The sequence below is a fragment of the Myotis daubentonii genome, chromosome 1, assembly GCF_963259705.1.
Source record: "Myotis daubentonii chromosome 1, mMyoDau2.1, whole genome shotgun sequence".
NCBI lineage: Eukaryota > Metazoa > Chordata > Mammalia > Chiroptera > Vespertilionidae > Myotis > Myotis daubentonii.
In genome coordinates this window covers 187875524-187897561 of record NC_081840.1, presented here as the reverse complement: position 1 = coordinate 187897561, position 22038 = coordinate 187875524, and the positions used below count along the sequence as shown (strand labels likewise).

Below are 22038 nucleotides of genomic sequence, written 5' to 3'. Positions count from 1 at the left end.
CACCTCTGTCTTGGCCCCCGCCCACTGTGGCTTTGTCTGGAAGGATGTCTGGAAGATGTCCAGTCTAATTAGCATATTACCCTTTGATTAGTATAGACTAGAGGCACAGTGCATGAATTCGTGCACAGGTGGGGTCCAGCTGGTCCAACCCCAATCAGGGTGAATGGGGGCTGGGCCTGTCAGGAGGAGGAGATGGCAGGAGGTTGGCCAGCCAGCTCACCCTGATGGGGGCCCAATCAGGGCCAGGCTGACTGGGGGGAGAGGTCATGGGCAATTGGCTGGTGGGTCCTGCCCTCGATTGGGGTGGAGGGGCTGATCAGGGGTCAGCAGCTGGGGGAAGGGCTGTGGGAGGTTGGCCTGCCAGCCCCACTTCCAATTGGTGTGTCAGAGGCCAATTTGGGGTGGAGCTGGCTGGGGGGAGGGGCCGTAGGCTGATTGGGGGTGGGGCTGGTCATGGGGAGGGGCTGTGGGCAGTGGGCTGGCTGGCCCCAACCCCAAATGGGGTGGGGGGACTGACCGGGGGCAGGGCCAGCCAGGGGGAGGGGCCGCAGTCCAATTGGGGTGGTGGGGGCCTATCAGGCATGGGGCTGCTGGGGGGAGGGGCCACAGGTGGTTGGCTGGCCGGCCCTGCCCCTGATCAAGGTGGGGGGGCTGATCTGGGATGGGGCCGGGTATGGGAGGGGCTGCGGGCTGATCAGCGTGGTGGGGGCCTATTAGGGGTGGGGCCAGCCAGGGGGAGGGGCTGCAGGAGGTTGGCTGGCCGGTCCTGCCCCCTATTGGGGTGGGGGGGTGATCAGGGGTGAGGCTGGCCAGGAGAGCGGCCACGGGAGGTTGGCCAGCTGGCATAACCCCCCGATTAGGCTAGTTTGCTGGCAGCAGTGGGTGTCATTGTGACTGGTTGTTCTGGTCGTTACGGAGTTCCAGACAATGGCTTTTCATATATATAGAATATATTGTCCATACCCCCAAATTTTCAATTGTTCCTATATGTTCTGTGTTGCAATGTTTTTCCAGTCAAGGACATTCAGTTGTCATGGAATTAATCAGGAACAGTTTTTGAGACTCTTTATCTTTACTATATTTGAGGTGTACATGCCAACTGTTTTGTAAAATGTCCCACAATTTAGATTTATTTAATAGTCTCCTAATGGTTAGATTCAGGTTATTCACTTTTGGCAATACTACATAAGTTAGATTGTATTTCAGGGTAACGCATTAGGAGACTAAAGGATTTGAAACAAGGAAATAATATAATTCTACACATTAATTCATTAATTCATTCCCTCATTCATTCAAAAAAGATTACCCTGCAAATAAAGGAAGAAAAGAAAATCAAAAGTTAGTCAACTAAGAGACTTTTGCAACAATCTTCCCTTCCAAGAGTGTGAAGGAGTCCCAGTGAGGAAGAAGTGGATGTGGTAGATGTTAAAAAGGTGTATATTACAAATCTTGTGACCAAGTCAGTGGGGAGAGTGCAAAAGGAGGGAGGGTCCAAATTAAACAAACTCTGTATAATAAATAAAGTGCTGTTTTACATAAGCAACGAGAACACTTTATGCCTACTCCCTCGGCCCCCCAAAAAACACTTTAGAAATGCATTCTTGAATTTAAAATGATAAAATAAATGGTTTAATAATCTTTTGTTTTCAATTAGTCAGTGTCATTATTGTGAGAGGTCCTGGCCTTCTCCTGCCTGTTGGGAGAATTTTCTTGGCCAGCCTGATTCTGGAGCACTGCTGTTGAGAACAAGAGGAATGGAAAATGGGGGAATCGGAGAACCCATGAGAACAGCTTAATGGGTTTACATTAGGGAGGGCAGAGAGGCAGCATAATGTAGTAAGAGCATGTACTCAGAAGCCAGATCTCCTAGGTTCGACCTTATGGATTACTTATTTCCCTGTGCTTTGGTTCTCCATTAATACAACAGACATAATAATAGAAGGGACTTCACAGAGGCCTGCGAGTATTCATGCATTAATACGTAAAGCATTTAAAGCTGTACCTGGTACATAGTACAACTAATAGCTCTTTTATTATTAACACTGATAGAAAAGAAATGCATAGGCAGGGAAAGTAAAAGTGCAGAAGGCGAGCACCAGAGGACACTGAATTTGGGAGAGACTGGGAAGAATAACGTGATTATTGAAATCACACGAGACTGAAAGAACTCGAGGGAAAGGGAAAGAGGATTTTAAGAAGGTCTACATTTATGAATGGATTCCTACCCTTTGTAGATTCTGAAATTTCGGGAAAAATGCTTTGTATTTATCTTTTAGCTCTGTGTGGTATTCTCAGATGATGGCCTCCATTAGAGATAACCCTTAAGGCAGAAGCAAGCAGATTGGCTTAATATGAATTGCTTAGTAAAGTTATAAATGTGTCAGCTGTTACCTCCACCACAGGGTTTGGAACACTGAGACCAGCTCTTCAAAGCCCACTCAAAAGTGTCTAATTCTTCCTGGATGACATTGTTGTTGTTGATTGTAGGTGCGGAGTCTTCATGGATGATGTACTTATATGTAAGGCTAGAGCGGGTATCATTCTCCTGAGGTATAATCTAACGCACACAGGAAATAGACATATGTAAATCACCTGAGAGTTGTAAATTAGGAATGAAAAATTATAAATATTCCAGAATACTGCTCTTATTGAAACTGGAAGACTTTCAAGTTGTTTTTAAAAACATGTCTTTATTTTAATCAGCTAAGGTACAAATGTGCCCTGTTTAAGGAAAAAAACACACACACAACCTTAAATATATAAAACTTTGACCATAAAAAATATAAAAATACATACACTGAGGATTAAAAGTTTGTATTATAAAAATAATAATTTTATAAGATTCACTGTAAATTTCATAAATTATATATCTCCTTAGTGCACTTAAAAATTATTTTTAAAGTGTTTTGTTATGATGAGCAAATAATAAAGTTCCCTTCAGAAAATATAGATTATAGAAAAATACAGGGGAAAAATCATCCATAATTATACTAAACCAGAGAAAACTGAAATACTTCTATTATTTTAGGATATACCCTCAAGATAGTTTCATATTATGTGTATGTGCACATACACACATACTTTCTAGCCTTGCTTATTTCACTAAATGTATTATACACATTTCTCAAGATAGTAAATATTATTTAAAAATGTAACTTTAAATGTCATCACAGTGTATAATCCTAAAGGTCATGCGCATTATTTAACCATTTACTTATCATAAATATTTGTATTGATTAGAATTTGTCCCCCCCTTCATGGTAACTTGGGGCTAAAGAGTACAAACACCTCAGAATAGTTAGAATAATCATTACTTTCATAATCAGATAGTGTATGAAAGTACCCCAATTCAGCACTACCTATTATATAATTTTCATCTTTATTAACTGGGCAAAAGATTGTTGTTTTGGTTGTTATTTACTTAATAAATAGTAAAGTTTAATTTTCCTGTTTGTAGCCATGTGAATCTTGTCTGCTGTATATTGCATATTCACATCATGTCCTCTTTTTGTGAAATTGGTATACATCTTTTTTTCTAAATAATCTATGCAATAATGATATTAACTTTTTATAAGCATTGCAAGTATATGGAATTTTAAATTTGCTTTTTAATTTTGGTTAGAGCAAAAAATTATTTTAAAAATAAATATTTAACTTTCATGTACTTACGGTGCATCATATAAGTGGAGAAATGTGCAATTCATTGGTATGGTTTTATTTTTAGTTGTTTTTTTTCTAGTTTTTTCTCTTTTTTGCTCAATCTTCCCCTCCCTCAGCTGTCAGCTTGCTCTCTGTCTATGAGTCTGTCTCTATTTTTCTTGTTCATTTTGTTCATTAGATTCCACATATAAGTGAGATCATGTGATATTTCTTTTTCTCTGGCTGGCTTATTTCTATTTTTTTAAAAAAATATATATTTTATTGATATTTTTTTACTGAGAGGAAGGGAGAGGGATAGAGAGTTGGAAACATCGATCAGCTGCCTCCTGCACACTCTCCACTGGGAATGTGCTTGCAACCAAGGTACATGCCCTTGACTGGAATCGAACCTGGGACCCTTCAGTTCGCATGCCGATGCTCTATCCACTGAGCCAAACCGGTCAGGGCTTGGTTGGCTTATTTCAACTAGCATAATGCTCTCCAGGTTCATCCGTGCTGTCACAAAAGGTAAGAATTCCTTCTTTTTTTTTTAAGGCTGAGTACTATTCCATTGTGTAAAGGTACCACAGCTTATTATCCACTCATAATTCATTGGTATTTTAAACTAAACTTTTAGAAACACCTTTTGTTTGAGAAATCGAGGGATGCTAAATCGCTAGAAAGCTAGGGTTATCTCAGTTCTATTCTCTTTTCCCCTTCTAGTCTTTGTTTTTAAAAAAGCATTACAAACTATGCCCTGGCCCTTACACTCTAGCCAGATGTCTAATGCTTTCAGTCCCAGACAACCTAGCCCCCATGTTTCGGGGCTCCCTCGCTGGGTTTCCAGTCCTTTAGGGAAGGAAAGAAAGATCATGATGATAGAGCACTGCTTGTCCACAAACCTCTAGGCTAGCTATAGATCTCCTATCTCTCCAGCCCATGTTGATCCCTATGACCACATTACTATCAGTGAGCAAAGCCTGAGGCCACCCACCGTGGAGGTGAAATGGCAAGGCTCTGAGACAAGACACCTGTGTGGCTGGAAAAGAATGCAGTGTAGTTACATAAAAGTGAAACAGAGCTCTGATCTCCAATCATTCAAACTTAACACGATTTTGAATATTATATATCTTGCTATAAAATCATCTAACCTGTGGAACAGAATGATAGTCTAAAAATAAACCCACATACATTTGGACAAGTAATTTTTGACCTAGATGAAAAGACAATGTAATTGAAAAATAACAGTTTTGGGGTTGTTTTTTGTTGTTGTTGTTGTTTGAACAAATGGTGCTGGAACAACTGGACATTGCGGTGACTTCAAATGCTGTCCACAGATCCTTTGTACTTTCCCTCTCCATACATGCAGCTTAAATCCTCACCCCTCCCATGTGGGCTGGACTCACTGACTTGCTTCTGGCAAACAAACAACAGCAGACAAGAGGGGATATCACTTCTAAGATTAGGTTAGAAAAGACTGATTCTGTCTTGGTTGTACTCTTTCACTTTCTCTGTCACCTGAACCACTTGTTCTAGTGGAAGCCAGCTGCCATGGGATGAGGACACCTCCCATAAGCAGCCTATGGATAGGCTTAAATGGTGAACATCCCAGGCCCACCAATCCCCACAGGAATAGCTTAGGAGTAACCTTCTGAGGCCTCCCAACAGCCACTGACTGAGCTGGTAAGCCTCGAGGTGCTTCGCCACGGCTGACAACAACCTCATGAGATACCCTGAGCTAGAACTAGCCATTTCATCTGCTCCCAGATACCTGATCCACAGAAACTAGGAGACAAGGAATGTTGCTTTGTATTTAGACACTAAATTGGGGTTAATTTGTTACGGGGCAATAGATAATATAAACATCTGTATGCAAAGTAAGAACCTAACATATCACACAAAATTTATGTAAAAATTAACTAAAAATGGTTCATAAACCTAAATGTGAAATGTAAAACTACAGAACTGTTACCAAAGAAGAGAAAACATTTTGACCTTGGATTAGGCAAAACAAAACAAAACAAAACAAACAACAACAAAAAACCCAACTAACACCAAAATCTTGATCCATAAAAGAAACAAGATCTCAGCAAAGTTAAAATATAATATTTTGCTCTTTGAAAGACTAAGAGAAAGGAAAAAAAAATTATAGACTAGAAGAAATATTTGGCAAATCACTTATTTCACAGAGGACTTATTATATCAAGAATATATAAACAACCCTTAAAACTCAACAAAAAAATAACTACTTTAGCAATAGGCAAATGATTTGAACAGGCACTTTACCAAAGGGAAATAATTTTCAAAGGAAAAACAAACCCTTGGGATTGAGTGGGAAGATTTGGTTTTAGATTAGTGCAATATTTGTTATAGAGAGTCTAATAAATATTTGTACACAGAATGCAACACTGTTTTTCCAATCGAGTAGATGTCTTCTGCTTTCATCCATGTGGGAGTAATAGAGGTACCTTCCTGACATTAAAAGCAATAAAACTAGACAGAATTATAGGAGGGAAATTTGTGGGGGGAGACAGTGAGTAATAGCAAAGGACAATGATCCCTGTGAGAAAAGTGCCAGGTCTGGCCCCTGGCACAGGTTGCTGAACTCCAGCCAAGACCGCATTCTCACTGAGCTGAGGGGACAGAGAGAAGACTATGGAACTCACAGGGCAGAGCACTAAAGAACAGGGGGCTGCATGGAGGGGTGGCCCAGAGGATGCATGAGTCCCAGGCTGAGGGCTGGTCTGTGCATGCCTGGGGCCAAGACACCAAACCACCTACTAGTGAGTGGCTGCTGCAGGCCTGGGAACAGGACAGAGGTGCTCAGAGTCAGACGGGGCTGAGAGACCTGGGAGTTCTTATCCAGCCAGGGTCAAGAAGCCTCATCAACCCCCAGGTGTTGAGTTAATGCGCCAAAAAATGCCAAGGCATAAAAATAAGGACAAAATGAAAAAGCTCAGCTGTAATGAAGAATAAACCAGGGCCCTAGGATCAGAGGGAACTGACTATCTGCCAGCTATGATAAACCCAACTCCTGTAAGGAAGGTGACATAAACCAAAGGCCCTACAACTCATCATCTATCATGTCCAGTGTATAATAAAAAAGACTGTTGAAGCAGGAAAATGACTCTTTAAAAAAATAAGCCCATAGAAGCACACAACGTGAAGATGCAGGACTTATAGGAAAAATTAGACAAAATGAGTGGAAATATACAGAAATCTCAGCAGAGAAGCAGAAATGATTCTGGGGGAGAAAATGGAAATTCTAGAAAAGAAAAGCACACCAGCATCTGACATGAAAAATTTACTGGATGAACTCAACAACAGATTGGAGACGACATAAGACACAGTCAGTGAGCCTGAACACAGCTCAACAGAAACTCTCCAATCTGGAGAACAGAGAATAAAAGATCATACAGCATAACCAAAGCCTGAGAGACTTCTAGAATAATTTCAACTGGTTTAACATACATGTAAATGAGTCCTAGGAGTAGAGAAATGGGGCGGGGGGTGGCAAACAAACTTGAACACATAATGGTAAACTCATCCAAAATTGGTGAAAAACTTCAACTTTCAGAGCCAAGATGCTTGGTGAATCCCATGCCTGATACATACAAAGGAGGTTACAAACTAAGCATAAACAAACTATTAAACAAAGCAAAATGACAAAGAAAAAAATATTAAAAAGTAGCCTGAGAAAATGGACACTTTATGTATATAGCAGCAACATAAATGAGGCTACTTCTCATCAGAAATTATGGATTCTAGAAGACAGACATTCCATGAATGAATCAAAGATGGCCCCTGTCTATTGGCCCTGAGGTTGTCTAGTCCTTCACCACAGGCTGAGCCTCTTTAGCTTAAAAGCCTGCTAGCAGCAAACCCAAAATTTTATATACAGTTGTTTTAAATGTAGCCCAAACAAGCTTGTTGTTAGCCATTAGAGGTAGCTTGCTTTGCAGACCCATATGAAACTGTATCCAATATCTGCTAACTATATGTGAAACTGGGGCTATAAGAATTCCAAGCTGCTGCTGCCCGTGGGAGCACTCAGACCCAGAGGCTCCCCCTGTGCTGCTGAGTGATATCACCTACTTACATAAAGCCCTTCTCCACTCTCTTCTCTCATGGAAGTTCCCTTTCTTTTCTTCCCGATTGGATGGTGGCCCTACAGGCAAACCTTAGCAGCTAAGGTGTCACCAGTAAAACTTGTGTATGTTATTGCCACCTCATAGTCATATCCTTGATCAGCCCTGACATTCCTGGAACTCCCTGCAACACTGTAAAAACATCTTCAAAGCACTGAAGGAGAAAGACAAACTAGCAACCAACAAGTTTGTATCTAGTAAACATATCCTTTAAGAACAAGGGTGAAATAAAGATGTTTTCAGATAATTGAAGGTTGAGAGAATTCTTTGCCAGCACACATACCCACACTACAAGAAATGTTAAGGGAAGTTCTTTATATTGAAAGTGAATGATACCTGGTGGAAAGTCAGACTTACAAGAAAAAATGAAGAATGTTGGAAATGGTAAATATATATTTTCTTGTCTTGATTACTCACGCAAAAAATCATAATACTGTGTTATTGGGTTTATACTGTACATATAATTATATAACAAAACATATGGCAAAGTTGTCAGAGTGGAAAGAAGCAGATAAATGGAATTATAAAAAAACAACAACAAGCAACTAAATATTCAATGTTCAAGATAAAAGTGCTTTCAGATAAATAAATAAGAAGATTACAGCTAAATCAACTACACAGAGAGAGCCTGTAATGCCACATACCAAAACAATAACAGGATCGTGCAGAGGTCCATCTGTGTGAAGAGTTTCAATGTCATCTTCAATATTATAATCCCATTCCACACCAAGATCAATGAAGGTCCGTGACTTGGCTTCTTCCCCTTTGCCATTTAAAATATAGTGGCCTGTAGCCTGGTTCTTAATAGCTAAAGGAAGGAAAATGAGTAACCAGCAGACATTTTATTTTATCATATTGCAGCTTTGATGGTCCCTATTAAGTCTATCTACCCCCTTCTATAAGTCAAAGACTGTGTTTATTAGCATCAAACTAGTCAAACTGAGTGTTAGTTCTGCTCTGAGTCCCTTTTCCTTCATTAGGCATTTAAAATTCCCAAGAAGGATTTCTAACTAGTCAAAAACAATAGCAAGAAGGTTACATAGAAGATAAAAATTGGGAAATGTTCCCATTTGAAAACACTGTCAAAGAGGTTAACAGTTTCAAACTCACTCAATCCTAGACATTTCCTCAGAAACCTGGAAATACTTTGAAAATAATGGATACTTCTATAATAATTAATATAAATCATATATGTTAGTTCAGCATATAATATAATGGCTTATTATAATATAACTAGAGGCCCGGTGCACAAAAATTTGTGCACTCGGGGGGGGGAGGGGGGTCCCTCAGCCTGGCCTGTGCCCTCTAGCAGTCTGGGACCCCTTGGGAGATAACGACCTGCTGGCTTAGGCCTGCTCCCGGGTGGCAGAGGGCAGGCCCAATCCCTAGGTGCAGCCCCTGGTCGGGCTCAGAGCAGGGCCGATTGGGGAGTTGGGGCACCGCCCCCTGTCATGCACAGAGCAGGGCAATTGGGGAGTTGAGGCGCCGCCCCCTGTCATGCACAGAGCAGGGCTGATTGGGGAGTTGGGGCGCCGCCCCCTGTCACACTCAAGGCAGGGTCGATGGGGAGGTTGTGGAGCAACCCCCTGTCACGCACAGAGCAGGGCCCATCAGGGGGTTGGGGTGCTGCCCTCTATCACCCACAGAGCAGGGTGGATCAGGGGGTTGGGGCGCCGCCACTCTCACACTCAGGGCAGGGCCGAGGGGGAGGTTATGGCTCTACCCCGTCACACACAGAGCAGGGCCCGTGGGGGGGGGGGAGCTCCCCTCTATCAGGCACAGAGCAGGGTGGATAGGGAGGTTGTGGCCCCGCCCCCTGTCACACACAGAGCCGCAGGGCGATCAGGGTGTTTGGGCGCTGCCCCCTGTCATGCTGATCCCGGTGCCGGGAGGCCTCATGGCTCCGCTGATCCCGGTGCTGGGAGGCACATTACCCTTTTACTATATAGGGTAGAGGCCTGGTGCACGGGTGGGGCCGGCTGGTTTGCCCTGAAGGGTGTCCTGGACCAGGGTGGGGGTCCCCACTGGGGTGCCTGGCCAGTCTGGGTGAGGGGCTGAGGGCTGTTTTCAGGCTGGGGGTGACTGAACTCCCAAACGCTCCTTTTTTCCTTTTTTTTTTTTTTTAATTCTGGGCCAGCTTTAGCTTGAGGCTTGGCTCCAGCTCTTAGGCCTCCGGCTGAAAGTAGGTTTCTGGCCTTTGCTTACAATGTTGCGAATCTGCTGGCTGAAGTTGGGCGTATTTGTTACAGAGTTTCTTAAACTGCCAGCTCAGAGGCAGCGGCAGGCGGGGAACGTTGGCTTCCTCCGTCACTGAGGCAACCAAGCCTCATGTTAGTTTCAAGCTGCCTGGCTGCCGGCTGCCATCTTGGCTGACAGTTAATTTGCATATCTCGCTGATTAGCCAATGAAAAGGGTATCAGTCGTACGCCAATTACCATGTTTCTCTTTTATTAGATAGGATGGCTTATTTGTTACTGTGTATCTCTTTCAAGTTATTCAAAAGAATCTTCTTTAGGAAATTATAAACAGCCATGCAAAGGGATCTGCATGTACCAGTCAGAAACTGGACACAGAACAGATGGTGGGAAAATTTTTATTAGGCTTGTAAAGTTCACATGTGGTTGCTTTTCAGTCAAAAAACTTAAAATGCAATAAAATTAAGGAGAGGCATACAGTATGGCATCAACCAAAATATCAGAACTAATTTGTCAAAATAAATATGGCAAATTTTTCTGATATTATTCCTTACTTTAATGCATTTTAACATATTTATTTTTTCTTATCCCCTAATGCAGAGCAAAAATGCACATGCACAGATCTGCCAGATGGTTTTTCTTTCTTCATGAAATAATGAACCAATCAAGGTTCAACAAAAATTAAATCTCTATTTTTTAATATTTCTTGTTTTAAAGGAAGAGTAGTTGGGAGAAATGACCAACAAAATCACACAATAATGCATTTATATATAACTTGAATCATGCATATCTATGTGTATGTATATGTGTGTGTATATATATGTGTATATATGTATATATGTATATATATACATCTATAGACATAAATATCTATATATATATAGATATATATAGATATACATATACATATATAGATATAGATATATCTTTGACAGTTCCATGTTTAAATGCATGTTAAAGCAGAGCCAGTGGACAGAAACACTTACCAAGAATATGAGGAGAAGCCTCGTCTTCTTGGATTAGCACATGTCTAGCACCAGGGGGTATATCAAACATCTTAAGGTACCCTTTGCATGTGTAGTAAATTTTGTAGGAAGCAAAGGAGAAAACAAAAGCGACAACCTTGGTTAGCTGAGCATTACGTTCTCACTGTTCCTGCACGCAGAAGAGGGCATACATGAACTGAAAGAAGCAGTTTCAGAAATTAACTTCAAAGCACTGGTAGCTTGTGTGACATCTGGCATGAGATTAGCGGCTACACTCCCTTTTTTTAATTAAAGAGGAAGAAAAGAGTTGATCTTGTTTCTAAACTACTAGCCATTTATCTTGTGTTGACCTATGAATTGTGTCAACAATTCAGGCAAATTCTATACTTTCCTGTGTCCCTCTACTGTGATTTTAGTTTGTAAACCACTCTTTGGAAGTGCGGCCAATTTTTAGAGCATTTAGTTGAACTTCTGAAAATATTTTATCAACCTCTATATTATTTCAAAAGTCTAAGCAGTGAGTACAGACCGCTAAACTTCCAATTAATAAGTTATCTTCATATTTAAAATCCTGCCTTATTCTAAAGAAATCTATAATAATAAAAGCAAATATGCTAATTAAACCGGATGTCCTTCTGGACTTCCTTCCTTCTGGACAAAGCTGCAGTGGCCAAGGCTGGGGTCAAGGCTCTTGCATGAATTTCATGCACTGAGCCTGTAGTTCAGTTATAAATACACAACTGCTGATGGACTTGGAAAGAAATATGTTTTCCATTTGTATATGGACAATTACCATCTACCTATGGGTAGATTGATCCAACTTTTCACATCGTTCATTAGTGGTTTAACTAATGGAATAGTAATTTTGGGGTCAGGGTTTCAGCACCTGAGCCGAGGAAAGTCCAGTACAAGAAAAGTACCATGTTTGCCTAAGCGTGCAATGGCTACGAGTAACATGCTTAAGAAGCTAAGGACAGCAAAACAGCTTGATTCCATTTATGGATGCCCATCTTTCTGCAGTGTGCGACAACTTACCCAGTACATTTTTAGCTTCCCTTGTTTCAGCAAGAGAAACATTACGAGCTCCTTTGGGTAAAGTGAAGGCGCCTCTTGTCTTCCCTTAAATAGAATGTCTTTAATTAGTGGAAGTTTCGTGTTTATCAAAGTCTTGCTGTTTCATTGACTATATGATAAGCTTTATATATATATGTTATTAGGTAAGTTAAAAATATGTTCTGTAATTTTATATGTTGAAGTCAAAACGCATATACAATAGTTAGCTAATGCCAATAAACTGTTAATAGTCAATGAAAGTAAGACTGCGCATGAATGAAAAATGATATAGGTGATTTGAAGGTGAATACTTGCAGATTTCATTTCCCAGCAACTCGAGTTCTGTATGGCACCGCTTGCTTAAATGTTTCCCTGTTGGAAAAGGTTAATTAGTCTATTGAATGACTATCACAGCCTTAGTGCAAAGAGGTGGATGTTAGATTATCTTTGAACAGTTTGAATCTGTATGGCTGATGAAAGCTTTCTTCTTTTCTTCTGACCTTGATTCACACGTTTAGCATAATTTTTGAGGTGTCTGCAAAAAAGTATCACTAGCTCATATTAACACAATATATAGAATAAATGAGTCTAAAAAAATTCATTACATTAATTCACTCTGGAAAGAAAACAAAATGAATCATTTTACACCTAAAATAATAATATATAACTGCAGTAAATCACTTCGTAAGATGGAGAAAATTACATTTTACTCCACCAAACCATTATTTATTTTTATATATAACATTCTAATTCTGTTTGCTTTATTAAAATAATATAACCAGCAAGAAGGCAATATTTGCTTTTTAACAATGTTCAAGGTACAAAATATAGTAAATTATCTCACAGGAATAACAAAGACATCAATAACTACAGTAAAGAATGCCTAAGAAAACACACTGGAGTTAAGTCACCTAGCTCTGCCACCCTCACTATATCAGAGCAAAGCAGGGATGTGTGGAATTGACTTGAGTTGGGTAGCTGATGTATAATGAGAACAAAAAGAACTAAGAGAATGATTTCATTTGGATGAAGACCAACTTTTTTATAATTTCTTGTCTCTTAAATTACCACCACAACATATGCTCAAAGGACACCAAATCGTGTTGTGTTATTTTGGATGATATAAGAGAAGTTTCTCAAGGGAAGCACCACATCAAATTTATTTTTAAATGTCAAATTATCAGAAATATTTGCCTAATAAATACTTATTGAATAACAAAATATTTGTTATAAACTAAAAAAAAATTTTGTAATAAGTGTTTGCATCTAAATTTTTTATGAAAATTCCAATGGATAATTATGAGACTACTAATATCTTTTCATATTTATGTTTTTGTTTCACCTGTTGAAATTTACCATATCATATGCCCAAGACCAGGTCATTAATTATATAACAAGCACAAAAGTTCACATGCACAAGCAATTATACCATAGGTTATTTTTGTTTGTACCTCAATTTTGTTTAATATAAAATTATAAAAAATATATGAAATATGGACCCTAGATTTATAGACTTAAAAATAGGAAAAACCTGTTCACTTTTAAAGTAAAAGAAGTAAAACTAATGTAATAGTTTAAATCGTATCTAAAGTTTTATGATTTTTTTTACGTTCTAACAATTTATGTACAATAGAAAGTTCAAAATAAGCATCAATTTTATTAGATCTAATGCATTTTATTAAAAGCAAAATAAAACAAAACAGATTTTAGCTAACTACTATAAGTGATAGTGATTTTACTTGTTCCTTATCAAAATTTAGTAGATAATTTTTTAACATGAATGCTATGGAGCATGAAAAGTTTTTAAAAATATTTCCTTAAAAGGTTATCTGAATAAAAATAAATCAGCAACTAATGTTTTATTATGTTTATAGAGAAAATGCTGCATTCTTAAACAACTTCTCAAAAAATACAAATCATAGAGAAGGATACTAAATCCATCAGAGGCCTCATCTTACCAAGCTTCCTGGGAGTTCTGGTAAAGGTCCCCTTCACAGTTCGACAATGAGAATTATCTCCTCCACAGACACCACACTTATCCTCAACCTTGTTAGAACCAATTTCTTTATCACAGCCCACTTTCTGGGGAGAGAGGAAGTGAAATGTGGCTAATTTTAATGTGTCAAGTCAAGGTCCGTGTCCTAGAGAATGATGACTTTGTTTAATCAGGAGCCCACAGTTAAGCCGCTTGCACCAAACTTTCTTTCTGGCTCTGATTTAAATACCTCAGTCTTTTAAAAGGACTACTGTGCAATCAAATGACTAGTACTCCAGATAAACTCCCCCAAGTCTAATGACCATCATACACAGTCATCATCATCATCAAACATGTATTAAGCACAAATGTTGTAGTAGATGCTGAGGAGACGAAAAGTTGGTGAGTATCCCTGGTTGCTCTCATATTTATAAAGATGAATAGTAAAACTGTGAGTTGTACATTAGTACAAGCTTTACAAGTTGGCTAGGAATGGAAGACAAAACTTTACCAAAGTGGTAGAGACATTCAGAGGTCCCTGAAGGAATCGAGTTTATGGAAATAGATTTTAGGAATGTAGAGGGATTCAAACAGAACCATGGAAATTGTGTGTTCACATAAAGTGGGTTCAGAGAACAATATTTAGCCATATTTAAACCAAAGGGAAGATGGTGCACAGGCTGTGCAAGGCCTTGAGTGTTTACATTTTCACATTAACGTAACTGGGAATTACTGAAGGTAAAAATTCTGAGCTGGGGCAGCTCCTAATGTAAATCAGTGTAGGATAAGAATACGTGGCATGCCACAGCACTCATAAGTTTGAGGTGAAAGTGGAAAGAAGAAATAATTATCACACATCCATTGGTGTGCAAGACATGGAGGAGGTGAAAGATGACCAAACACAGATTTTACTTTCAGGGAAAATTCAGATCAACTATGAGTCACCTGTGCATGTGAGAGTCATTAATATAACACTAGTTGTTCTGAAGTGAAAAGAAATTAAACAGAAGTGATGTGTTCAGTTAATAATAATAGTTCCCTATCAATTTAGCATGATATATGAACACGAGTAAGAAAAAAAACTGCCTTTAAAAAAGAGATTAAATGGGGCCAAAAAATAGTTTTTGCATCTTCACTATTTTTCTTCCAAGAAAAGTTTCTATTATCTCTTAAACAAAATATAAAGTACATTAAGCATTGAATTTTTTAAAAAAGTGTACTTTAACAGCAGATGGCTACTAGTCAAAAACTCAAAGCAAAGGCATTGTTCCCATGTTGTATTCCCAACCTACAGACCTCAGAGTGACTTAGGAAAAGGACTTGGCTGGAAACTGGGACGACTACAGCTAAGTCTTGATTCGGCCAGTGAGCAAAGTTTGATTTTATTAAGTGCAGTTTCTCCCAGACTTAGTTTCGCTAATGAGCTATTCATACATTTACATCCTAATGTGATATCCCAGATATGAAGTGGTTTAAAAATTCTGAAAATATGCCGATGAAAGACAGTAAAAGTAGAATTGCAATATATTGCAGGGTGCTCACCACACACTCTCCTCGCACACATATGCTGTACGGGTCTTTGTAGGAACAGCGCGTCCCATCGTGTACCAGCTGTTTCATGTAGGCAACATCGCCAGTCTCTTTGGATTGACAGTAAAGGTGGCATCTTTTCTTGGCTGCATGAGATGGAGGATTAAATCAACTATGTAAAGTGGTCTATTTGAACAGTATAGTTTATTTTATTTTTTAAATATAAAGTTTCAACATGATTTCCCGAAAACAAACAAACAAAAAGGTATAAATAAATAAAATAAAGAGAAGAAGAAATTACACATATTTAACGTATTTGTTTCAACCAGGGTGACCATATGATTTAACATCTAAACTGGGATACTCTTGAGAGTGAAAAAGGGCTCTATTAGTAACTACACAGGGACAACAGGTCTAAACTGGACCTATCTCAGAAAACGAGGTTGTGCAGCAATCCTGGATTTAACCACGGCTCTTCAAATGCTTTAAATCAGGACCACTTTGCTTTCAGTAGTGCTGACAGCACCGAAAGGGTTTCTCTTTCATTTAACCCAATGACCTAGTACACCTGTTGCCTTTGTATAATCTCAATTAAATTTAATATAATTTCTGTGACTCACTTCACCAAATAGACTGAAAAAATAATAATGCATTTCTTCTTAACTCCAACTTTTAATTCCTACATGGATGCATCTTTCTTTTAAAACAGCTTTTCACCTGAACTCAGCAGTGCACTATCCCACATGATAATCAAGTAGTTATTTTCTTATATTCACCCAAGTAAGAAATATGGTGAGAAGTTTCCATTTGAACACAAGTAACTGAAAATTCAAGGGTAAGAAGTGAAACGTTAAAAGGGAGTTTCCAAATGTATTTTTCAAAAACTGGTGTATAGTACAAAAGTAAAAAGGTTAGGAAGTTTCTGCTGTTATTAAATACTGGTCTTATTCTTACTCCTGATCCCACTGTAAAAGAACAGTATTCAGAAAGACAGATAACAGAATTCCAAAAGTGTTTCCTAGTAGAGGGATTTCCATTGATTGAGGAAACTCGACATCTCTTCAGGCTTTTCATTTCGTCTGCATTCCACTGGTCTTTTCAGTAGTGATGGCGGTAGTGCTACTTGCCAGGAACTATTCCACAAGTCTCACCTCTCTAGAGAAAGGAGGACGTTAACCTTATTCTTGGAAGCCCAGAAGGACTTACCCTGTAAGCACCATGGTTTCTAAGTTACCACATAGGGATCAAGAGTCCAAGGGATTGGTGTAGACAAAGCATAAACTCTAAGTAACCAACCACACAGCGGGGAAAGGGCAGGCATCTACTCACAGTCAGGATGTTCATAGGGCATCCAGTGGTGTTTGGTGTTCTGGTATTCAAAGTGGGAGTTACGCTGCTGGCACTGCTGTGCTCTGAAGTCTTCAAAGTGCTTTGGGCATTCATCTGTATTACAAAGCTGGTACTCAAAATTAACACCCGGACAATCCTGACCACCATTGATGGGCCTAAAGAAAAGACAACATTTAAAAAGGCCTTTTGGCTCTGGTCCAGCAGTGAAAGCTTGCAGACACAGTGCTCGAGGGAGGGCAGAAAGCCAGAGTTTCTGAGCTGCCAGCACCAAGTGAATGAACTCATACTTCCTAATTGCAATTCCTTTCCAAAAGCACCATCCTCTCCCTCTGGGGGCAGGGAGGGGCTCAAAAGTCAACTTCAAGTGGCTTTTCAGACAGTGTATTTTAAATGCATGGCAGAAATCTATAAAGAAACAAAAACATAGATATGAACTCGAAAAATTTTTATTTTCTACCATGCATAAAACATATAGATGCAGCCCAAAGTGACTGTGACCACCGCTCTGTGCCTCAGTTTCCCGTCTTTTCTTCCTTAGAGAAATATTGAGAGGATTGAATGCATGAACATATTTGAAACACTTAGAACGGAGTGTGGCTCATAGTGAAACTTAGCTGCTCTTACTACTGTAATTTTTATTGTTTTTTTTTCTACTACCATCATTTCTTCCTGTGAAGACATGTATGTGAAGTCACATGTACGTGAAGTCACATGTATGTGAAGTCACATGTATGTGACTTCAGTGTTTATAAAAGACATGTTCAGAGCCATCTGCTGCCAGACACACAGGGATGCTCACATTTTAAACCCTAGGCAAGGAAGAATGTCCTAAGGTTAATATTTTGGTTATTTTTCCCCTTAGAAAATAAATTTTCTTCAGTACGCAATAGGAATTCAATCAGTTTAGTCTGAGTGAATAAATTGATAACTTTCCCCAAACAGTTCTTTGGCCTTCTTCTACCATCTTTATTTTGTTGTTGCCCTGCCCTGAAGCATCCCCCTTCTAATCCAAGTGAGTGAGCATGTGTTTGGTGCTACTGCCTCCGTGACACACCTGCTCTTCTTACAGTGGGTCTCGCGGCCTTGGCGCCCAGGCCCTCAGAGCACAGCAAGGGGCTTCCCTACTCAACTCCTTAATATTTCTAAACAGCAATTTCCTCAAAATCTCTCACCTTCATTGGAGCCTCTCATCTTAACCACTGACTACAGTTCACAAAATTGATAAATGGAGATTTATCCAAAATAACCACTTAAAGCCTTAGTTTTCATGCTCCGTATTTAACATGTACTTTACGAAATAGTAATAACATTGTATTGAAGGGTTTTCTGGCCTTTACAAAAGTGACAGAATTACAGGGATCATACTCACATTGGATTGTTGCACTGGCGTGTTCTGAAACGAACCCCAGTTCCACACGTCCGGGAACAGGAGCCAAATTTGGTCCATGACCCCCAATTGCCATCTTGTTTTTGTTGATTAGCATTCTTCCACATGCAATGGCCCTTGTAGCACCACTTAGGAAAATGACAAAGGGCAACTGTGAAAATCATGCATATGCTACAGTTGTTATATAAGAACCACCAATGAAAGGGCTTCATTCCTCCAACCCCCACCAGGTGGAAATGTATTTACAATGACCCCAAAGCAATCTATATATATAAAAGGCTAATATGCTAAGTGTCCGGGTAATGACATCACATAGCAACACCCAGCTGCCTTTCCCTAGTGACTAGCCTCCTTGGAGTTTCTTCATCCCAGGAACACAACTTGCTTTATAGCCAGGTGCAAACATTTCACAGTTTAACCAAATGTCTGTGAAGCATTTTTAGGAGCCTCATCTCATCTGATCCTGGAGTTGGTAGATAGGAGACTCAGTGGAATCCTATTTTCTTTTCATTAGCCAGAAAACAGAGATTTAGAAAGCTCAGAAATTTGACCCAACTAAAAAGGAAGTAAGAAATGGTAGACCTTGCAAATAACTTCAGTTTTTCTCACTGCACAGAATATAGTCAAACACTGCTGCAGTTAAATATTTTACCCTTTGTTCTCCCTGGGTGATCTACAATAATAATCTGCTTTGTATTGATATTTACTGCTGTGTTGCTGACAATTACCTGAAAAAGAAGTTGGGGTGCTTCACTGGTCTGGAAAAAGTTTAGCTACATCAGAAAGCAGGTCTAATTAGGCAAGTTTATTCTATATTTATGAAAGGCTAAGTTGACTCAAGCATGTGCGATACATATAAACCTCTCACTGGCACCAATTGCACGTGTGTTTCGATCTGTCATTGTCGATCATGAATTTGGTTGTTTTTGTTGACGTTCTGAAGCTGAAAGAAAGTGGTGCATGGAAGTAACAATGGCGATTAAATATGATTGTAATAGTGATCTGGATAGATATAATTATCCCTGTGTAACTGAAGTTGCTGTCATATTCAGAAAAGAAGATGGAGGACCTCTTTTTGAAAGGGACTTATTCATTGTAAACCAGATCCCAATAATCAGAATCCTAATAATAACTCAAATGAAACAAATCAATATCCTGTTCCCTATATTAGATGCAATGATATATCCTATTCTTTTCCCACATGGTGAAAAAGGCTGGGGAACGGATATTGCATTAAGACTCAGAGATGACAATATAATCGACAATAATACTAGATTCAATGGATGATGCCAAAAAGGAAAATTTTCCCATCAAATTTCTCAAAAGTGTTACTCCTTTGGGAATCCCATGTCATAAATTAGAATTGAAAGTAGGTGCAATCATCATGCTACTGAGAATCTTAATAGTAAATGGGGTCTTTGTAATGGTACTAGATTTATTATCAAAAGATTGTGACCTAACATAATGGAAGCTGAAGTATTAACAGGATCTGCAGAGGAGAGGTTGTTCTGATTCCAAGAATTGATTTGTCCAATTTCTGACACTGGCCTTAGTGTTAGAATAAGTTTAATCAATTTATCAGTCATTGTTTTTATCAATGTTGTTTTTATATCACGTTTTTGTTGTTTTTATGTCATGTTTTTGATCTTTTTATATTGCATCTTTGTTGTTCTTATATTATGTTGTGATGGTTTATTTTTAATCATTTATATATTATTTTCACATACATTTTACTAATTTTCTTTCATCTCTGACACTTCTATCATAAAGGGTAAATAACGATATTAAAATATTTCTTCTAATTAATTTCCTTTCAATGTGCATGAATCCCTGCACCAGGCCACTAGTTATAACAATAAGGTTCCCTATACAAAGGGTAATTTATTTAGACTTACTAGTATGTTCTTAAGTATAAAATTGAAATGAAAAAAAATAATTCATTCTGAAGAAGTTTTATATGATACATTTATTGGTAAGTATCAAACATGACCAATAAAAATGATACCTAATTTGCATAGTAGGTAATGTGGAAAACTGGAACCTGGAAACGAGTAATATGAGACCATCTGACCAGTAAGTAATGACGTGGGAACTGCTAGAACCCTGATAGCATGGAGGCATGTACCTGACAGTGCCCGGCACACAGCATGTGCTCAGAAGGTGTTGTTTCCCCTTCCAACATTTTGACTTGCTTTTTTATCCCACAATAAAAGTGTTTCTTAAAACTCAACTCTGGTAAATTTGAATATAACACAAGTGAGTTTCAGGAAGTTGGATGTTCGGAGTTTATTTGGAGGATATCTTTTTCATAAGGCAAAAATGAATCAACTCACTGTTGCTCTTGTTTTTTTAGTCAAAAGTTTGTAATACTACATTTCCCCACAGTGGCACACCATATATAATGTGTTAGGCATAGTGCCGAACAAAGTTTAAACACAAATAGTGGCAGGTTTTATATTATTATTATTATTATTATTATTATTATTATTATTATTATTTATTACTATGCTTGTAAACCTCATTGCAAGTACAGTTTATACACATTTGAAATAGAGCTTTAAAGGGCATTAAAAGAACTAAAAGCTTTATGAATCTTCTTTGCCAGCTTTTGGTCCCGACTACCATATCTTATTTCCAAACTAGTAAAGGCACTTCAACTTGAGTTCTTAAGATGCCTTTGTTTTGGAATGGGTGATCTCTCCCCTTATGAGTAGGGTAGCTTGGCACTTGGCCAGTTTCTGAGCATTCAATCCTGACTACACAATTTGAGATTTAAAACCTCTGGGCATCTTTCCCCAAAGGAGCAAGGCCAAATCTTCTGGATAAATTCACAGGACTTTATTTCTAGACAAGTTTCACAAGGAGTGGGAAGCCAACAAGTACATCAAATCCCATTAGCAGGGTCCCAGATAGTCTGCTGAGCTGCTGCTTCGTAATCTATCAGTAGTGGGTTGAATAGTCCCAAAGATCTCAGGCCCTAGAATCTGTAGATATTACCTTATTTGGAAAAGAGTCTTTTGAAGATGTGATAAAATCAAGGACTTTGAGGGGAGGCTATCTTGCATTATCCAGGTGGGCCCTAAATGTGTCACCATGTGTATCCACCCTCATAAGAGAGGGGCAGAGGGACCTTTGCACACAGAAGAAGAGAAGGGAGCAATGTGGTCAGAAGTTGGAGATTGGGATGGTGCAGCCACTGGAGGAAGAGGCAAGAACAGACTCTCTATTACAGCTTCTGGAGAGAGGATGGTCCTGCCCACAGTGAAACTGTGAGAAAATACATTTCTGTTCTTTTAAGCCACTGAGCTTATGGTAATTTGTTAGAGCGGTCATTGGAAGCTACTATATAATGTTCGTACATTACCATAATGAAACCTCACGTGCTATGGTCCTCATAAAAATGAAAAAATACAGCTATGTTCATCATTTTTCAGACTTTGAAAGGTGATTAAATCTCCATAGTATAGACTCACTTTTCCAGCAGCACATTCAGTCCCATCAAGTGGGGGTCCCTTTTTAGTCTTACAAAAGTAGGGGTTATCAGGATGGCTACACCACAGCTGTTTACATGGGTCAAAGGTTCGGAACTGAAAGAGAGAGAATCAAAATCACAATGAAATACAGATAGCAGGACATGCACCAACAACATCTTCTGTTTTAATTTCAAGTCAATAGCCTAAGTTGTGGCATGTTGAGAAAAAAAATAATGCCTAAGATTTCTAAGCTGAGAATATTTTTATTCTGCTTTTCTAAAATAATAGTGATAAACAATTTA

The 22038-nt window shown here is 38.9% G+C and overlaps 1 protein-coding gene across 1 annotated transcript in view; it reads right to left on the bottom strand.

The window, feature by feature from the left end:
• ADAMTS3 (ADAM metallopeptidase with thrombospondin type 1 motif 3) overlaps positions 1-22038 on the bottom strand; it is a 252994-nt gene that overhangs the window by 12185 nt on the left and 218771 nt on the right. The window contains exons 11-18 of the mRNA XM_059669067.1: positions 21737-21850; positions 18246-18391; positions 16856-17031; positions 15539-15672; positions 13980-14103; positions 10969-11049; positions 8432-8595; positions 2392-2557 (exon numbers count right to left, since the gene is read on the bottom strand). Coding sequence (XP_059525050.1) covers positions 2392-2557; positions 8432-8595; positions 10969-11049; positions 13980-14103; positions 15539-15672; positions 16856-17031; positions 18246-18391; positions 21737-21850 — 1105 coding nt within the window. The remainder of the gene's footprint in view (positions 1-2391; positions 2558-8431; positions 8596-10968; positions 11050-13979; positions 14104-15538; positions 15673-16855; positions 17032-18245; positions 18392-21736; positions 21851-22038) is intronic.